The 17,746-nt window shown below is 43.2% G+C and overlaps 2 protein-coding genes across 4 annotated transcripts in view; one reads left to right on the forward strand and one right to left on the reverse strand.

Annotated features, from left to right (window-relative positions):
• Positions 1-2,299: 2,299 nt before the first annotated feature.
• dok1a (docking protein 1a) lies at positions 2,300-8,831 on the reverse strand. 3 transcript variants are annotated; one of them, XM_084557502.1, is made up of 8 exons: positions 8,607-8,831; positions 8,176-8,211; positions 7,517-7,600; positions 5,760-5,884; positions 5,564-5,674; positions 5,395-5,485; positions 4,422-4,594; positions 2,300-4,345 (listed from the first exon to the last, which is right to left on the reverse strand). In XM_084557502.1, the coding sequence occupies exons 3-8, from the start codon at positions 7,596-7,598 to the stop codon at positions 3,434-3,436; spliced, it is 1,494 nt and encodes a 497-aa protein (XP_084413628.1). In that variant the 5' UTR covers positions 7,599-7,600; positions 8,176-8,211; positions 8,607-8,831; the 3' UTR covers positions 2,300-3,433. The 3 variants fall into 3 exon arrangements, with proteins under 3 accessions (XP_084413628.1, XP_084413626.1, XP_084413627.1); XM_084557500.1 differs by lacking the exon at positions 8,176-8,211 and having other exon boundaries at positions 7,522-7,600; XM_084557501.1 differs by lacking the exon at positions 8,176-8,211.
• Positions 8,832-15,039: 6,208 nt separating this feature from the next.
• Positions 15,040-17,746, forward strand: part of LOC311506525 (glycine receptor subunit alpha-3-like) — a gene marked incomplete at its 5' end in the record, with an annotated part of 32,499 nt that continues 29,792 nt past the window's right edge. The window contains 2 exons of the mRNA XM_084570512.1: positions 15,040-15,264; positions 15,348-15,460. Of these exons, the coding sequence (XP_084426638.1) occupies positions 15,040-15,264; positions 15,348-15,460 (338 nt within the window). The remainder of the gene's footprint in view (positions 15,265-15,347; positions 15,461-17,746) is intronic.

Raw genomic sequence — 17,746 nt, forward strand, 5'->3', positions numbered from 1 at the left:
GAACAGCTCCATCTGGTGGGAAACTACAACCTGTGCAGAAGAGGGAAAAAACAAGTGGCATCTGTGACGTTTCAAATTAATTCTTGTTGTGATGAAACCTGCAGGATTATGGAGCATGAAGTTGACATGAGCCTACATGTATTCAGTCTATAAATCCTCTAGTATTAACCTTTTCTGCACTAGGTGAAGCCTAAAAAGATCAAATAAATCAGATATACACTGCCTGGCCAAAAAAAAGTCGCCACCTGAATTTAACTAAGCCAATAGGTAGGAGCCTCCTATTGGATAATTACTGCATGGGTGATTATCTTTCAGCTGGCAACAAGTTATTTAACCCCAAGTGATGCAATGACTAGCTTCTCATTTCTGGATGGAAATAAATCTGGTGACACTGCAGAAGATTATGGAAACAATGCCACAGCGAATGTGTGCTGTAATCAAAGCTAAAGGGCGGTCCAATGAAATGTTGGCGTGTGTGATTTTTTTTTTTATTTATTTTTTTTTTTGGTGGCGACTTTTATTTTGGCCAGGCAGTGTATCTCCAAACTATCAGGTCCATGCGCAAGACCCTGGTCTCTGTGGATAGGTAAGACTTCAGAGAATGGATTCCCAGTGTCAGTAACATTGTGGCTGTTACTACAGCTGATTAATTAGTGATAATCTAAAATGTCTTTGAGGTTAGATAGTAGGAAACACTCTGATAGCAATTATGTCGTGCACAGAGATGCCAGTTAACTCATTCATCAACCACTTGACTAGAATTGGACCAAGAGTTTATAGAAATACCACAAAGCACACGTTTTCTACAAAGGTTTTAGTAAAAATAGAACCAGGCTGACTCTCCATTTGGACATTTGGATAAAACCAAAGTGTGACACACTGGACTTTTACATCTTGAAACGGATGTAAAAACCACAAAATACGACTGATTCCTACTACAGGAGAGAATGTACACTCAGTTCAACCTTTGGACATTTTTTTTAGTCTGTACATTATCATATCAGCTGATAATACAGTTTTTTTTCAATCTCTAACAAGCGCTTGGTTCCAGAGCAGGATCAGGAGGGTGAAAACATGAGGACCTTTATCACCTGGGACAATGTGGCTTTCCATCATTCGCAGGCAATAACAACATGGTTTGAAGTCCACCCAAGATTGGTACGTCTCATCCTTCCACCCTATTCATCTTTCCTCAACCCCATAGAGGAGTTCTTTTCTGCATGGAGACCATCAGCCACATGACCAGATGTCCCTCCTTGAAGCCATGGATGCTGGCTGCAGGGACATCACAGATGATGATTGCCAAGGGTGGATCCAACATACCAAGCGGTTTTATCCCAGGTGCATCGGCTTGGATAATATCAGATGCGATGTTGATGAAAACATGTGGCCTAACTCTGAAGATCGCAGAGATTAGATACAGTAATTTTGTTTCATTTCTACTGTACCTCTTGTAGTAAACAGTAGGGCCTAAAGGAAAAAAAAAATGATTTGCTTTTGAATGTGAACATTACATGTGGACATACAGTTCCCAATGAAGAAATTTAGTGTAAAAATGTGTTTTGCATGCAAATACCTGTAAAACTGAAACATAAAAGTCTATGAAGTTTTCGTAATGTCAACAATAGCCAGTATTTTGAAACCTGGTGTACTTTGACTGCATGTACCTTGTGAAGTGAAAACAAGTGTTATTCTTTGACAGAATAACTTCATTTTGAGTCAGGTTTCCAGTGTTTTGGTAAAGTTAGTGTGCAGAGAAAGATATGTTCTGTTTTGAAATGAAGAGTTAGTATATATTTAACAAAATGTGTTTTTGAAAAGAAAATTATCCATTTGGCCAATTGTGTTTTGTAGGTGTGAGTCTGTGTTAAGAGTTTAGAAAAAGTATCTGAAGTATGGGTAAGCGCTTGTTAGCGATTTAAAAAAAAAAAAAAAAAAAAAAACTGTAATAGCCTTCGTGTATTATAGTACCACCGTGTGCTCACTAGATGGAGGCAAAGGACCACGTATGAAATTGAGGCACAGGCCTCAGACCAGACAAACCTTTGGCATCGACAGGCCCTCTTGTCCTTCTCAAGGTTTCTTCCTGTTTGAAGGGAGTCTTTTCTTGCCAATGTTGCCTTAGTGCTTGCTCTGCAGGTTTCAGGCTCTGAGCTGTATGAAGCTGAAGCTGCTTCTCAGATATGTCAAATCAAAGACCCTGAGCCTGGAAGACGGTGGGTCTGTGTACTTTTTGGTATTTAAAGTTTGTTTTTAGAGTCTAAAATAAAAATAAATTAGTAAATGAATGAGGGTTTATTTGATTTTTAATATTAAAAACAAGTACATTTATATATTGTCCATTAACATAAAAAATAGTAGAATGTTTTTGCTTCTATAAATGATATGTGATTAAATCTCAGACAAACATTAATAATGACAAAATTGTACAGATGAATGAAAAATGATACAAACTGACTGTATATTCTCAATATAGAAGTTACCAGATATAGAAGTTATGACAATAATGTTCCTGTCCATTTGATCCTCATTATCATGCATCACTGGATATTTAAGTTCTTTGATGCTAATGATTGATCAGATGAAACTAGAACCCGTTTGAGGTCCAGTTTCTTCACAATAAAGGTGGAGGAGGAAGTAGTGGATGTGGAGGAAGAGGAAGAGGAGGAAAAGAAGAAGAGATGGAGGAGGAGGAAGTAGGGGAGTGGAAGGATGAGGAAGAAGAGGAACAGAGGAAGTGGAGGAGGAAGAGGAAGAAGTAGGGCATGTGGAGGAGGAGGAAGAAGAAGAGGAAGTGGAGGAGGAAGTGGAGGAAGAAGCAGGGAATGTGAAGGAGAGGAAGAGGAAGAAGAGGTAGTGGTAATGGAGGGTGAGGGTGAGGAAGAGCAAGAAGAGGAACAGAGGAAGTGGAGGAGGATGAGGTGGGGAGGGGGAGTAGGAGGAGGAAGTAGGGGAGGAGAAGGAGGAAGAAGAGTAAGATGTTTGGGATGTTGAGGAGGAGAAGAAGAAGATGATGAAGAGGAGGAGGAAGAGGTAGGGGAGGGGGATGATGAGGAAGAGCAAGAAGAGAAACAGAAGAATGGAGGAATAGGAGGAGGAGGATGAGGAGGAGGTGGGAAGGGGGAGTTGGAAGTGAGGGGGAAGAGGGAGAGGAAGAGGAGGGGGTGAGGAGGAAGAGGACAAAAAGTGGAAAAGGAAGAGGAGGAGAAGGAGGAAGATGAGGAGGTAGGGGAGGGGAGGAGAAGGAAAAGGAAAAGGAAGAGGAAGAGGAGGAAAGGAGGAGGATGATGGAAGAAGAAGAAGAAGAGGTGAAGGGGGAAGAGGAAGAGGAGACAGGGTCATGTTTCATTGCCAATAAAATGAATCCAGATACTGTAGAGACGTTGATGAAGAGTGTTTGTCCAACGACATGTCACAAAGACGTTGGTCTGAATCAGATGATGCCCAGGTTTTCGTAGATCACATCTCCGAGAGTTTCATCTGTGGCTTCAGTCGTTTTCACAGTGGCGGTGACACAAGATGATGAAGGCGTGGAGGAAGCCGTGGTTTTAGGAGAAGAAGACGAAGAGGTGGAGCTACCCAATGGCGGCGTCTTGCAGACCTGAGCGTACAGGTGAGCGAACGGGTCGGGTTTGTTCTCACTTTGAGTCGCTTTGTGCGTCTCGCTCATGGGTTCTGCGTAAATGGGTTCATCGTCTGTTATTCTTTTGCTCTGAAGGTCGGGTCGTTTGATTTTGTCGTAAACCTCCGAGTAGACCGAGTCCACGACCTGAGAGCCGGGAGGTGGAGGAGCAGAGGAGGAGACGGTGGAGGAGACGGTGGAGGAGACGGTGGAGGAGACGGCTTCCCTCGAACAGGGAGGTTTGAGCGGGAGAACGCTGGCAGGGTCGACGTACAGCGCTGTGATTGGTTGTTTCAGCGGCTGGACGCAGTCGTCTGGATCGGCATATATGGCGTCTGATTGGCCTGCGTGACAGCGTCCGGAGGCACCCTCATGCGTGGGTACCATGGGGAGCGGCATGAGGGTGATGGGAGCCGGCTGCGGCGACGTGGCCCGTTCCATCTGAGCATGTGCACTCTCCTCTAGGGCCAGGTTGTGTTTGTTGAGAACGGCGGCCATGTTGGCGTCGTCAGGTGTTCTGGGGAGAGGAGAATAAGCCTGGATGTTGGTCACCACAACTTTCTCTCCCTCCTGGCTTTGGACGCCCAAAGTGACGGATGAGGTCTTCCGTCGTTTGATGGTGCTCTGAATCAAGAGGAAGATTTTCTCAGCCTGTTGAGTCTCGAAGGTGAAGGTTCCTGGGCCAGAGTCGCAGCGTCTGCCGGCTTCGATCGACAACGCCGTCTGCAAGGAAACGACAAGAGAAACTATTCCTGCTTCATGAAACTTCCTGGAAAACTCAGGATTCAACAAACTCTACCTTGTCTTTTCCGTATCGTCTCAGCAGCTCGTAAGGCCACTCTCTGATGACGGTCTTCTTCTGTGGTTCTTTCAGCAGCAACATTTCTTCTCCCACCTGCAGCCAGTACGAACCCTGCAGGCCACAACGCGTCGCTGCATCCGTCTTCTGGACGGAAACCCAGAACTCTGAGACTGGAACCAAACAGAAGAGTCAACACATGTCTACACAACAGCTCAACATCTGAACCTGTGGCCAGAGTGACACACAACTTATCAACCTTATAAAGAGGAGGTAGAGGAAGAGGAGGAAGTGGAGGAAGAAGAGAATGGGGAAGAGGAAACAGATGAGGAAGAAGGAGATGAAGAGGAGGAAAAAGAAGAAAATGATGTCGAGGAAGAGAAGGGAAAAGAGGAAGAGACAGAGGCAGGGGGAAGATGAGGAGGAGGGAAAAGAAGAAAAGCATGAGGAGAAAGAGGGGATGAGGAGGAGGAAGAGGAGGAAGACAAAAATGAGGAGAGGAGGAAGAGGAAGTGGAGGAGGTGGAGGAATAAGAGAACAGGGGAAGGACAGAGGAGGAAGAGGAAGAAGATTGATGAGGAGGAAGAGAAGGAGGAAGAAGGGAATTGGAGAAGAGTACACAGAGGAGGAAGAGGGAAAAAAAGAGGAAGAAGAGGAGGAAGGAGAACATGAATATGAAGAGGAGGAGGAGGACAAAGAGGTGGAAGAAGAAAAGGAGAAAGAGGAGATGGAGGTGGAGGAAGAAGATAACTGGGGAAGAGTACACAGAGGAAGAGGAAGAAGAAGATGAAGGGGAATACGAAGAGGAAGAGGAGGAGGAGGAAGAAGAAGAGGAAGTGGTGGTTCCTCCTGAACACCTCCTTTTGGAGGTCTATGAGGTAGACCCAGGATGGAGGGACTATACCCCCATCAATCACCCTGGGAACTCCTCAAGAAGGAACGTCTTTTGCCACCGTGACCCGAAGACATTTACCTTCATCTGCTGACGTGTAGATCTGGTTCTCCTCCATATGAAGCTCAGTAGAAGCCGAGCCTCCTCCTCCTCCTCCTCCTCCTCCTCCCCTCTAACAGAGACAAAGAGTAAAGTGACCATCAGCTGTTCTTCACCTTTCATCAGTTGTTCATGGACGTTTCCTGCTCACCCGAAACGAGCTGAGACACAGTTTGTCCACCCAGTCCACACACTCGTCTCTGAGCGCAGCGAACACCATCGTCCTGTCCTGAGTCTCCACGCAAAACGCCGACATGTTATCCTGCAGGAGGACGGACAGGTAAACAGACAGACAGCACCTACAGGTATTTACGTCCCTAACTGCAGTAGACAGGCAGGAAGCTCACCATGGGACAGGCCTCAGCGTTTGGGGGGAGTCTGAGGACACTGATCAGCTCCGACAGCCGGACCACCTTCATCTTCCTGTCTCCGTGAGGCTGGTGGTGTCTCCGGGCCCCGGTGCCATAATCTCCTAGTGCAGGAACAGAGAAAACCGTTTCTGAAGACTGGCTCACATTGGTTCATCTGATGAACACGTTGAGGTGATTCATCTTAGGGAGGAACCACCCAACGACACTTTCATGTTTCTGGGGTCAACCATCTTCTGCCCAACATGGACGCCATGTTGGGCAGAAGATGGTTGTACTTTCAGGATGTACTTTCTACTTTCCATCACGTTAACGTCAACATTATTTTGCATGTAATTGTCCCATAACCTCTGTCTTTCAGTAGATTAAAGTTATTGAAAGATTTGAAGAAAACATGACCAATTAAAAGAAATCACTTCCGGAAACAAACACTAGAAGGCGACAGATTGACATTTATGTCTACAGCCAAGAAGCGACTTGATAGAAAATCCCTCATTCTTTCTTTTGGGCTGTTGGAGACAGAAGAGAAGGATCTGCTTCCTCCAGCTCTGTCATCACGTCTCAGTGTCGAGCTCGCACCTCCAGGTCGCCTCTGGGATACTCTACACGGCAGCTGAAGCACTCAGGACTATAAATGTACAGCAGCTCGTGCTACGACACATCTGATCTGTCGACTTGTCGTCCCGTTATCACGCCGAGGCTTCTGCTTCCTTTTGTTCCCTCAATTATTTATCAAACCGCCACGAGAGTTGAGGCTCAGCTCCAGAGTTTCTGCATCAGCTAATATACACTGCCTGGCCAAAAATAAAAAAAAGTCACCACCAAAGAAAAAAAGGTCAGACACCCCAGATCATAGCACTGCCCCCACAGGCTTGCACAGTATTCACTAGGCATGATGGGTGCATCACTTCATCTGCCTCTCTTCTTACCCTGATGCCCCCATCACTCTGGAACAGGGTAAATCTGGACTCATCAGACCACATGACCTTCTTCCATTGCTCCAGAGTCCAATCTTTATGCTCCCGAGCAAATTGAAGCCTTTTTTTTCCCAGTTAGCCTCACTGATTAGTGGTTTTCTTAAGGCTACACAGCTGTTCAGTCCCAATCCCTTGAGTTCCCTTCACATTGTACGTGTGGAAATGTTCTTACTTTCACTATTAAACATCGCCCTGAGTTCTACTGTTGTTTTTCTTCCATTTGATTTCACCAGACGTTTAAGTGATCACTGATCACAATCAATCAGGATTTCTTTCTGACCACATTTCTTCCTGGAAGAATTTTAGTAGTTTCTACAATCTCCTTAGATGTTTTCTCTGCTTGATGCATGCCAATGATTTGACCCTTCTCAAACAGACAAACGTCTTTTCCACGACCACAGGATGTGTCTTTAGACATGGCTGTTTAAGGACTCAGAAGCTACTCATTGCATCAGTTGGGGTTAAATAACTCCAGGTTGTGACTTTTCTTTTGGCCAGGCAGTGTAGTTGTGTAATAATATGATTCACTCCATGACAACTTCACAGGAATTGAGGTTTTTATCTCCCCAACCTCGTGAAACCACACCTTCATGATCAGCTGAGTAACCACTGATACTCAAAGGGATCATGTTTTCATTACTTCGTCATTACTTTCTCATTGTGTCATCTCCAATTCTACGCCCAGACACAGTAATTATTATTTTTTTAATTTCAGTTTTGTGATTATATTCAGTTTATTCAGAAACTGACTGAACACACTGTACCTCCAACATCCTGGATCTCCAGTCGGCCCACTCCACTGCTGCTGGGGGGAAACAGAGACAACCACACCGGCTTCCATTTCTGAGCAGACAAAGTGAGAATTCATCAGAGTCAGGACAACATGACAGTTGACTACCAGTAGGTATACAGAGTATTTGCTTGATGAAAGCAGACAAAAAGAACCCAAACAACAAATGAAACACAAATATAGTACTTGAGAATTTATTTATCCAAGAAAATGAATCATTAGTACATATTAGTGAGTTGTAAAATTAAGTGAAGCCTTGTTTCCAGTATCTGCTGTGACCTCCTTGTAACTGCTGATCAGTGGTCTATAGCAGCTTGGAGGAATTTTAGCCCATTCCTCAGAACAGAACCACTTCAGTTCTGAGATGTTGGTGGGTTTCCTCACATCAACTGCTTGCTTCAGGTCCTTCCACAACATTTCTATTGGATTAAGGTCAGGACCTTGACTTGGCCTTTCCTAAACATTCATCTATACTCATTTTAGTATAATATTTCTGTTTGACTGGGTTCTCTTTGTCTACTTTCAGGACTTGTTTGGATGTTTTGAGTCATTTTTATGAAAAAGTGTAGACAAATATGAAAAACCTAATCTCCTACTTGTCTGTGACAGAAAAATAAACATTACTCACATCTTATGTATGTGACAGGACAGGACCCGCCCCCTCCTTCAAAATAAAAGTCAGTGAATCTTAGCAGCTGTGCTGAAGAACAGAAATACTAGAACTCCTTTAACTGTGACGAATCCTTATGAGTGTCTGTGCAGGAATGTGCAGCATGGAGACTGTGTTGTGTTTCAACTTGCTCTTTTGGATTCCTGGAGGTCTGTTATACTCCCTCCACTGAATCTGAGTGAATCTGACAGAAAACCTGTTTGCACCTCTCGCCTGATGTTAACGATGTAGAATAATGAGAATAATGACTGATTAGTATCAGAGTTTATATGTGTCGTGACCTGCCTTTTTAAACAAAATGTTGATTCTCGTGACTATAATCATGAGACTCATGTTGAGGTAACCAGTGTCCCATCCTGAATGTCCAGGTTAGAATAATGTGTACTTACTTTACCGGCTTTGTGGGGCTGCAGGTAAACCTTCCCTGTTTTGGTCTGGGAGTCCATCTGGAAGAAAACGCTCCTCAGTCCTGACCCGTGGATTCAGAAAGACTCTGGTGAACGGAGAGAGATCGGGGCGTGTCTGAAATATGATCCTCACCTGACGCACCCAGGGGGAGGACAAAGTTCAGGACTGGTGATGACGTTTGGAGATCGACATGTTTCTCAGAGGGAACATTCAGAAACTTCACATGAGACACTTTATGAGACACTAAACAACCTTTTTTCTTTAACTTTTAACTTTTTTCTGTCTATCTTTAGTTATATTTCTCTTTATCATTCTTTCTGTCCGTCCTTTATTTTATGCTCTTTCTTTCTTTCTTTCTTTCTTTCTGCTTTTTTTATACACTCAGCACTCAGGACGATAAATGTACAGATCTGTCGTCTTGTCGTCTCATTATCACAAAACACTTGTGAAAATGAAAATGAAGACCTACTTGAGTCTTTCCTTCGGACAACTGGCTCTCTCTATCTCTCTATCTCTCCTTCCCTCTTTTTTTCTGTCCTTTCTATTTCTGTCTTTTCTCTTTAGGACGCTGGGAGAACATGGCTGCTGTCAGGCGTTATAAAACAGGAAGCTGTCGGTAAAGACCAGTGAACCCAGCGTTCAGAAACAGAAGCTCGTTCCAGCAGAAAAGCTGCTCCATGAATCGTCCAGAGCGTCTGGAGGAAAGGTCACTGCTGAATAAACTCCCCGAGTCAGATCTACTCCTCATATATATGACGAGACAGTCTCCACATGAAACCACATCTAACATGTTTAGCTGCTCTGAGTCTCTGTCCATTCTCAGGTGAAGGACTCTGTCTCTCCTGGGAAATCGTCCAGCGTCCTGTCGTATTGATCCTCTCAAATCATCTGGTCCAATAATCAATGGAGCTCACATGTGTCTGTCAGTGTCCCCCAAGGACACTTGTCCCGACTGGGACATCTGTCTTCAGCTTCAGATTCAGAGTCTGTCTCCTCAAAAGAGATTTCACTGCTTGAACCGTGGGGCGGCACAGTAGCGTGGTGGTTAGCAACGATGCCTTGAATCGAATCCACTGGCCAACTGGGGCCTCTGTGTTAGCCCTGTGATAGACTGGAGACCTGTCCAGAGTGGACCCCGCCCCTCGCCCGATGACAGCTGGGATAGGCTCCAGAAGAAGAATGAATGGATGAATGTTTGAACTGTCTCATTATTAATGAGATACACAACCACTGATTGACTAATTCATTGATCAATCGGCTTATTTTTGCTGAAAGACTGTTGGTTGATGAGTCATTTAGTTGATCAGTTGATTGATCAGTTAGTTGATCAGTTGGTTTATCAGTTGGTAGATGAGTTAGTTGATCAGTTAGTTGATCACTTTATTAATCTGTAAGTTTATCAGTTGCTGATCACTTTGTTGATCAGTTGGTTGATCAGTTGATCAGTTGGTTGATCAGTCATTTAGTTGATCAGTTGATTGATCAGTTAGTTGATCAGTTGGTTTATCAGTTGGTAGATGAGTTAGTTGATCAGTTAGTTGATCACTTTATTAATCTGTAAGTTTATCAGTTGCTGATCACTTTGTTGATCAGTTGGTTGATCAGTTGATCAGTTGGTTGATCAGTAAGTTGATCAGTTAGTTGATCGATTGGTTGATCAGTTGATTGATCAGTTGATTAATCAGTTAGTTAATCAGTTGATCAGTTGCCTGCAGCTCACAGTAGCTGTGAAGGTGAAAGTTGCTGAGAAGTTCTCTGTGGAATCACTGGATCCACTGATCAGATAAAAATGTGGAAGACGCTAACAGACAGTCAGCGTGGGTCATGTGGTCTGTGAAGGAGTCCTCTGATTAGTGATGAACAGATTGACTTCCTCTGTGTCAGTGAACAGACGTGAATAATGGAGGTCATTTTACAGTATGGCCTAATTATACCATGGCACATCTGTGACACTGATAGTTAACTGTTCCTGCCTGGAGGCCGTGACACCGGTTAATAACACTCATCAGAAGGTAACACTTTTACTTCAAAGCCAGTCTGATGACAGCACAGAGAAGAACAACTAATAATATTATTTCAGCATCATTCCACATGCATGGCTGATTAAAGAGCGTTATAGCACAGATCCTTCTCAACAAATGAACAAATGTCGCTGATGCTCTAATTCAGGATCTCCAGCTGCATCGAGCTCCACCTACAAACAGACTCCTCTTGGTTTAGATGCTGCGAGGCTTGTGTGGTTGTAAGTGGAGTTTAATCTGCAGCGACAGTCGGAGTCAGCTGGAACTGGAAGCTACTCGATAGCTGAATAAAATCCTCCACGGTACTACCTTCCACATGCTCACTGCTACGTTAGCGGCTGCGGTGTTGTACTTGGGTGCAGCCCGTGAAGTGACGTGACCACTGACCGTGAGTGTCGGTTTGTTAATGAGGGTTAATAAAGAGCCAGCAGCATGTTCATGACGGAGAGACATGTCCAACATCTCACTGTCAGCTGGAGAATGGCCTAAATGAGGGTCAGCCCTCCCTCAGGGGAAGGTCACCTCTATACACCACACTCACACTGACTCGTGTTTCTATCTCTGTGAGGACCCTCTATTGACATAATGTCCTAACCCCTAACCCCTGAAGCCAAGTCTCATACAATCAAATGTTGTAGCAAAATACAGTAGCAGTGAAATATTTGGACACACCCTCTCATTCAGTTGGTCAGTCGGTTGGTCAGTTGATCAGTCAGTCGGTTGAGTGGGTTGAGGAGTCAGTTGATACTTCAGTTGATCATTTGGATGATCAATTGGTTGAGGAGTCAGACGGTTGATGAGTTAGTTGATCATTTGTTTGATCGGTTGGTTGGTCAGTCAGCTGGTCAGTTGATTGATCAGTCGAGGTCAGTTGCTCGATGAGTCAGTTGATCAGTTAGTTGGTCAGTTGATCAATCAGTCGGTTAATAATTCAGTTAATAATTCAGTTGATCAGTCGGTTGATCAGTTGGTTGATCATTTGGTTGGTCAGTTGGTTAATCATTTGAGATCAGTTGCTTGATGAGTCAGTTGATCAGTTAGTTGGTCAGTTGATCAGTTAGTTGATTGAGTCAGTTACTAATTCAATTAATAATTCAGTTGATAATTCAGTTGATCAGTTGGTTGAACATTTGGTTGGTCAGTTGGTTAATTATTCGAGATCAGTTGCTTGATGAGTCAGTTGATCAATCAGTTGGTTGAGTCAGTTAATAGTTCAGTTAAGAATTCAGTTGATCAGTTGGTTGATCAGTTGGTTGGTCATTTGGTTGGTCAGTTGGTTGATCATTCAAGATCAGTTGCTTGATGAGTCAGTTGATCAGTTAGTTGGTCAGTCAGTTGAGTCAGTTGATTTGTCCCTAACCCTAAAACTGGGTCTTACATGGTCAAATTTTGATCTGATTAGCAGTCAGATATTTGGACACACCCTCCCATGCAATTGACCTTTGGCTAAGCCCCGCCCTAGAATGTAGATTGACCAATCACAGCCAAGAGAGCTCCCACAGGGGTCCGACACTTTTTCCACAGCGCTCCATTGACTTTAACGCAGGCGTCTCATGTTTTCGGTCTCGGCAGGCTATAGCTACTGTCGGTATATATCCAGGGTATGGTTAAGCCCAATGATGTGCGCGCAAAACCCTGTGGAGCTAACCAAAACATCACCGTTACAGCTTAAGTTGCATAGTTGTTGATACGCTAGCACACGCTGAAGAAATACAACGTTATACGTGCGTAACGTTAGTCCGTTTGCTTCGTAATAACGATTATAGAAGTGAATAGAGACGTACCTAGCTTTGCATGAACAGTGTTGCTCCTTGATATTGATACCAGAGCCTTATAGAAAACCCGAGCCCAGAAGAGAATGTCGGACGTAGCAACAGTAACTAAGGGGGGCGGGGCTTAGCCAAAGGTCAATTGTTTTTCTATGTTTTCATCATTTTCTTCATTGTAGATTAATACTAAAGACACGGAACATGGAACTATGTCCATGTCAGCTTAATTGTTTGTATGCGTAGGTGAATGTTGACCAAAGCAGAGACAAAGAAAAAAATGCAAAATTAAAACTCACACTTTTCAAAGCCACCAGACTCCATTGACAATACTCACAATTTCACCCCTGTGCTGTTTTAACACGTTCATCGGGGTCCAAACTATCATCGGTTTCTCCGACGCCCCCCCAGGTGAACGAAAGTGATGTTTTTCTACCAACCACAGTGTTGGTCCAGCTGTCAGAGACACTGTTGTCACCGTTGGACACATGTGAACATAGTCCAATCAAGCCGTATTAGCGCTGCTGGCCTGAACCTTTGGAATCAGAGCAGAAGCCACTTGCTACCTGAGGCTCAAGGTTTTCACTCTTATTTACTTCAGAAAGAGTCACAGAGTTCAGCCTGGAGACGTTCAGAAGAAGAATGCAGTAACCTGAAGGAAGGACTGACTGCTATTCTGCACATCCTTCAGAGTGATTACTATGAGAGAAAGAAGAAGAAGAATATTTTAGTTGGAACTTGTTTTCCACCATTTCACCTCTATTACTGGTTTGATTTTAGTGAACAGCTGTATAAAGGCAAAAGATCAGGGTTGATGTTAATATTATCTGGACAAGATGCAGTTAAAAGAACCATTAATGACTTTGAAAGTCTTCTTCAGGTAATGTCTCAGACCTCTGATTTCACCTGTCGATCTTTAAGTACCTGGTCTTAACTAAAATGTGTCTCCACATGTGTCCCCAGCCAACACTTGAAATCTGATCTCAGTTTGTCTGTCTGTAAATAAGCAGTGCCATCATGTGGTCAGTAGAATATTGTACCAGCTGCTGTCTCTAATGGATCTCTACCTACCGCTGGATCAGAACCATGAACAGCTGGTTGTTGACTTGGAGACATGATCCAGATTTTGGAACAAGCTGTAAAGTCTCTCACACCTTATTTATTTTTGAGACAAATCTCAGATTAGAACTGAACCCTGGAAGCTATCGTTCAGGAAGTAAATGAATCATTTCATGAGTTAATATTAGTTCAGATTTATTTATTCTTTAGTCAGTTAACATCTCTAAGGCCAGAATCTTTTAAAAGTCTCTCATTACTAATGAACAGACATCACTTATTCATGTGATCATTTCTAAAAGTGGTTGAATGAATGAGTTAAACTACTCTTCCACAGATCAGTCCTGTTGAGTAGGTGGTCTTTAATGTGACCCAGGACTCATTGTGTGTTCACACTACCAAAGGAAGGAGGTCACATGTGTCCCAGACCACTTCCACAATGTGGACTGAGATCAGATCGGTGTTCACATCTTGAGATCAGATCCCTCAGGACGGATGGATGTCTTGCTGCTGCTGTCACTGGCTTTGAGTTGTCAGATTGTCTTGACTAGTTTTTGATCCCCTCTGGGCTCCCATTGAAAAAGAAAAAGAAATCCTTGGATTGACCAGATGAGAGTGGAGTCACTCAGGATTCAGGAGGCATCAACATCACCGTCAATCGAGAGGAGAAATCCAAAGACCTCATATATAGTTAAAAATAGTCAAATGAAGGAGCTACCACTTAAATATCTGTTTTAAACTGCCTTAAGTTGTCTGCTAAACACTCAAAATGTTGTTGGGGACATGGAAAAATTGGACCTGCAGCATTTTGTGTCCTTTAAGGGTTTGGCCCCCACAACTTAATGAAAACAGTTCTTTCTTTGGTAAATGGTCATGTTCCTATTATTTTGGCCACCCTGTTCTATCTCTTAAGTTATGGAAGGACATCAGACTATTCAGTATTTTGCAAAGAACCAAAGAGGGAAAGTAAAGAACTCAACATAAATGTACACTCCCTGGCCAGTTCATTAGGTACACCTGTGAATGGATTATAGTAGACTAGTCATGCATAGTTCTCTCAGTTTTTAGAAACTAATGTTGGACACCAGAACCTTCATGAAGACAAGATTTAGGTTTTCACTAGTGTACTGAGATGATATACCTCAATATGTATAAAAACAGTATTTTAAATATTGGACATTATAAATATAAATATATTCGGTACATTTTGACTCTCACGTCTCCACAGGACAGGACTGTGTTCACTAGTGTGCCTAATGTTTTGGCAAAGAAGTGTAGGTATATAGTATATGTAATAAAACCGTTCTGATGATGGTAGAGACAGGATGTGATGTTTAACTATTCAAAAATAAAAATGTCATGAGTGAAGAATGTTCATGTCAGACCTTGAAGCTTACTGTCAAAAAAAAAAAAAAGAAGTTGAATGAAACTGATTAAAAATCTAATTTTAAGTGTTGTACCTAATGTTTTGTCCAGGGAGCGTAGCTGTGCCTCGTGCGCCAACTGTTCCAGCTCCAGTCGACCAGAGCAGAAGGACGGAGGCTAATAAACCATGGGAGGGGTTGGATTTGATGCGCCTCGTTGCTCTCCAGCTGGAGGAAGCAACAACACGGGCGGTGATTGGCCGAGCCGCCTGTCACTCATGCCAGTCTGGAGGAGGAGGAGGAGGGGGACGGCTCGCTCTGTGCCCTCCCCGTGCCGCACGAGGGCACAGAGCGAGCCGAGTCCGCACAGCTGCCGCGCGCTCTTCTCAGCGCGCCCAGACCTCCGACCAGAGAAGCGCTCCTCGCGCTCAGGTATGGACTGACCGGAACACCTGGACCCATCCGGCCGCCGCGGGATGTTCGGGAGCTTCCGCCCGCGTGTCATTTGAGCACAGCTGGAGCGCGAGCGCGGTGTGCGGCGCCGACAGGTGAGCAGAGAGATGAGGAGGAAGGAGCTGACCGCGGCCTGGACGCTGCTGCTGCCGCTGCTGCCGCTGCTGCTGCTCAGGTGAGACTCACCTGAAGCCTCTGTCCACGCACACACCGCCCATCACATCCTGTCTCTGTCCTTAACTGTCTTTATCACTTATACTACATACACGTAGTGGCCAAAACATTAGGTACACTACTGTTTAACGTTAGTTTCTTCTAACTGACAGAGCTGTTGATTCAGCTGTGTTTTCTTTTTATAGTACTATGAAGCTGTTCCTAATGTTTTGTCCACCTTGTTTGTTAAGAGCCAAGTGTTTTTGTTTATTTCCCTGTTCTTGAATAGTAAAACATCACATCCTGTGTCTGCCATTATCACAACTAGTTTTATTACTTATACTGCACACCTACACTCCCTCGCCAAAACATTAGGTAGGCTACACTACTATTCAGCATTGGTTTCTTGTAACTGGCAAAGCTGTTGATTCAACTGTGCTTTCATTCATTAGTACTATTAAGCTGTTCCTAATGTTTTGTCCACCTTGTTTATTAAGAGCCAAATGTTTTTATGTATTTATTTCCCTATTGTGATATAATGCATATATTTTTATTTTATTTTTGAATAGTAAAACATCACATTCTGTGTCTGCCATTATCACAACTAGTTTTATCACTTATACCACATACCTACACCAACTTGCCAAAACATTAGGTACACCGGTGAACGCATTGACAAACTATTTATTTACCTCATCTGTTGGCATTTAGATTTTATTTTTATTTCTGAAAACATCTCAACTGTTTTTATCACTTATACCGCATACCTACACCCCTTTGCCAAAACATTAGGTACACTACTATTCAGCATTGGTGTCTAATAACTGAGAGAGCTGTTGATTCAATTGTGTTTTCATTTTATAGTAGTATTGAACCGTTCCTAATGTTTTGTCCACCCTGTTTATTAGGAACGAACTGTTTTTATTTGTTTACCTCCTCTCTGACATATATTTTTATACTTTATTTTTGAATGGAGACTCTACAGGATAATACACATGGCTTTCTTGAATGCACAGAGTAAATGTGAATTTTTGTGGAACAGTAGAAGTTTGAAATTTGTTCTTCATTCATAGATATCCTTATACGTAACAGTTTATTGACTGCTCAGAAAATAGTCAAAACATTGACTGAAAAAATAATCAATAGATGAATCGACTGAAAGCAACGACTCCCAGGCTCTGACCTCCAACCAACTGTTGGATTAAACACTGAGGAAGGGTCCAGATACTCAGCAGCTCGGCTACAGTGGACAGAGGTTTTAGCTTTAGCTAAAGCGTTCAACTTCTTCTTCTTCTTCATTTGGTATTGATCTGCTGGTTGTATTACTGCCCTCTTCAGAATAAAATGAAACGTTAACGTGTTCTCCGCAAATTGACATATTTACGTAATTGACGCCATCGTCAACGTTGATGAGACGTTGCAGCCGTAGTTCTTATCGGTTGTTTTTGAGAAAAGAACTCAACTAAGACTCCGGACCAGATGCTAATGGAGATACTAATTACTAGTTTGCTAGTGGTGATGCCAATTTTGATGCTAATCGCAACGCAAATGACGACACTAGCGCCCAGTGCTATTGGAGATGCTAGTGATGACGGTGATGGTGATGCTAATGGAAATGCTAGTGGTGATGTTAATAGTGATGTTTATGGCAACGTTAATGACAAGCAAGTGGTGACGCAAGTGACGATGCTAATGGCAACACTAGTTGGTGATGTTAGTGGTGAAGTTATTGACTAGCAAATGGCGATGCTAGCAGAGTTTTGTTTTGTTTCTTTTTTTTAGACTGTTTTTCAGATTGTAGAGATACCTACAGATCCTGGGATGAAGTTTTGTTATTTTCTGAGACTTGTTGAGCAACCAGTCCTGCCCATGATAATTTATTTCAAACCATCATCAACCCTTTATCGTCTTTACATGGTTTCAGAGAGAATCAAATGTTTGCTTGAATCATCCGTGTCCGTGGGACGTATAAAACTCTTTTTGTGATAATAACTTTGACATTTGTCGTTGCTCTGTCTCAGCTTCTGATCTGAAGCTGCAGGTATGGAGATGAGGATAGAATAATTTTGTTTAAAAGTACACCTGTAGTCGGTGTGGACGTAACATTTGGATTAGAAGGAATATCTAATAATATAATAATATCTGTGAGTTGACCATCTGTGGAGCGGCTAGAAACCCTGAAGTCCTAAAAGGCAGCTCGGTGCCTTTTGCTATTAATATGAGTCCCTGTTCTGTCATGTCTAATATTTTTCCTCCGTTCTCCTCCCTTCGCCGCTCGTCATTTATTAATAAGCCAACTTTTTTTCCT

Source organism: Chelon labrosus (assembly GCF_963514085.1).
Source record: "Chelon labrosus genome assembly, chromosome: 2".
Classification (NCBI taxonomy): Eukaryota; Metazoa; Chordata; class Actinopteri; order Mugiliformes; family Mugilidae; genus Chelon; species Chelon labrosus.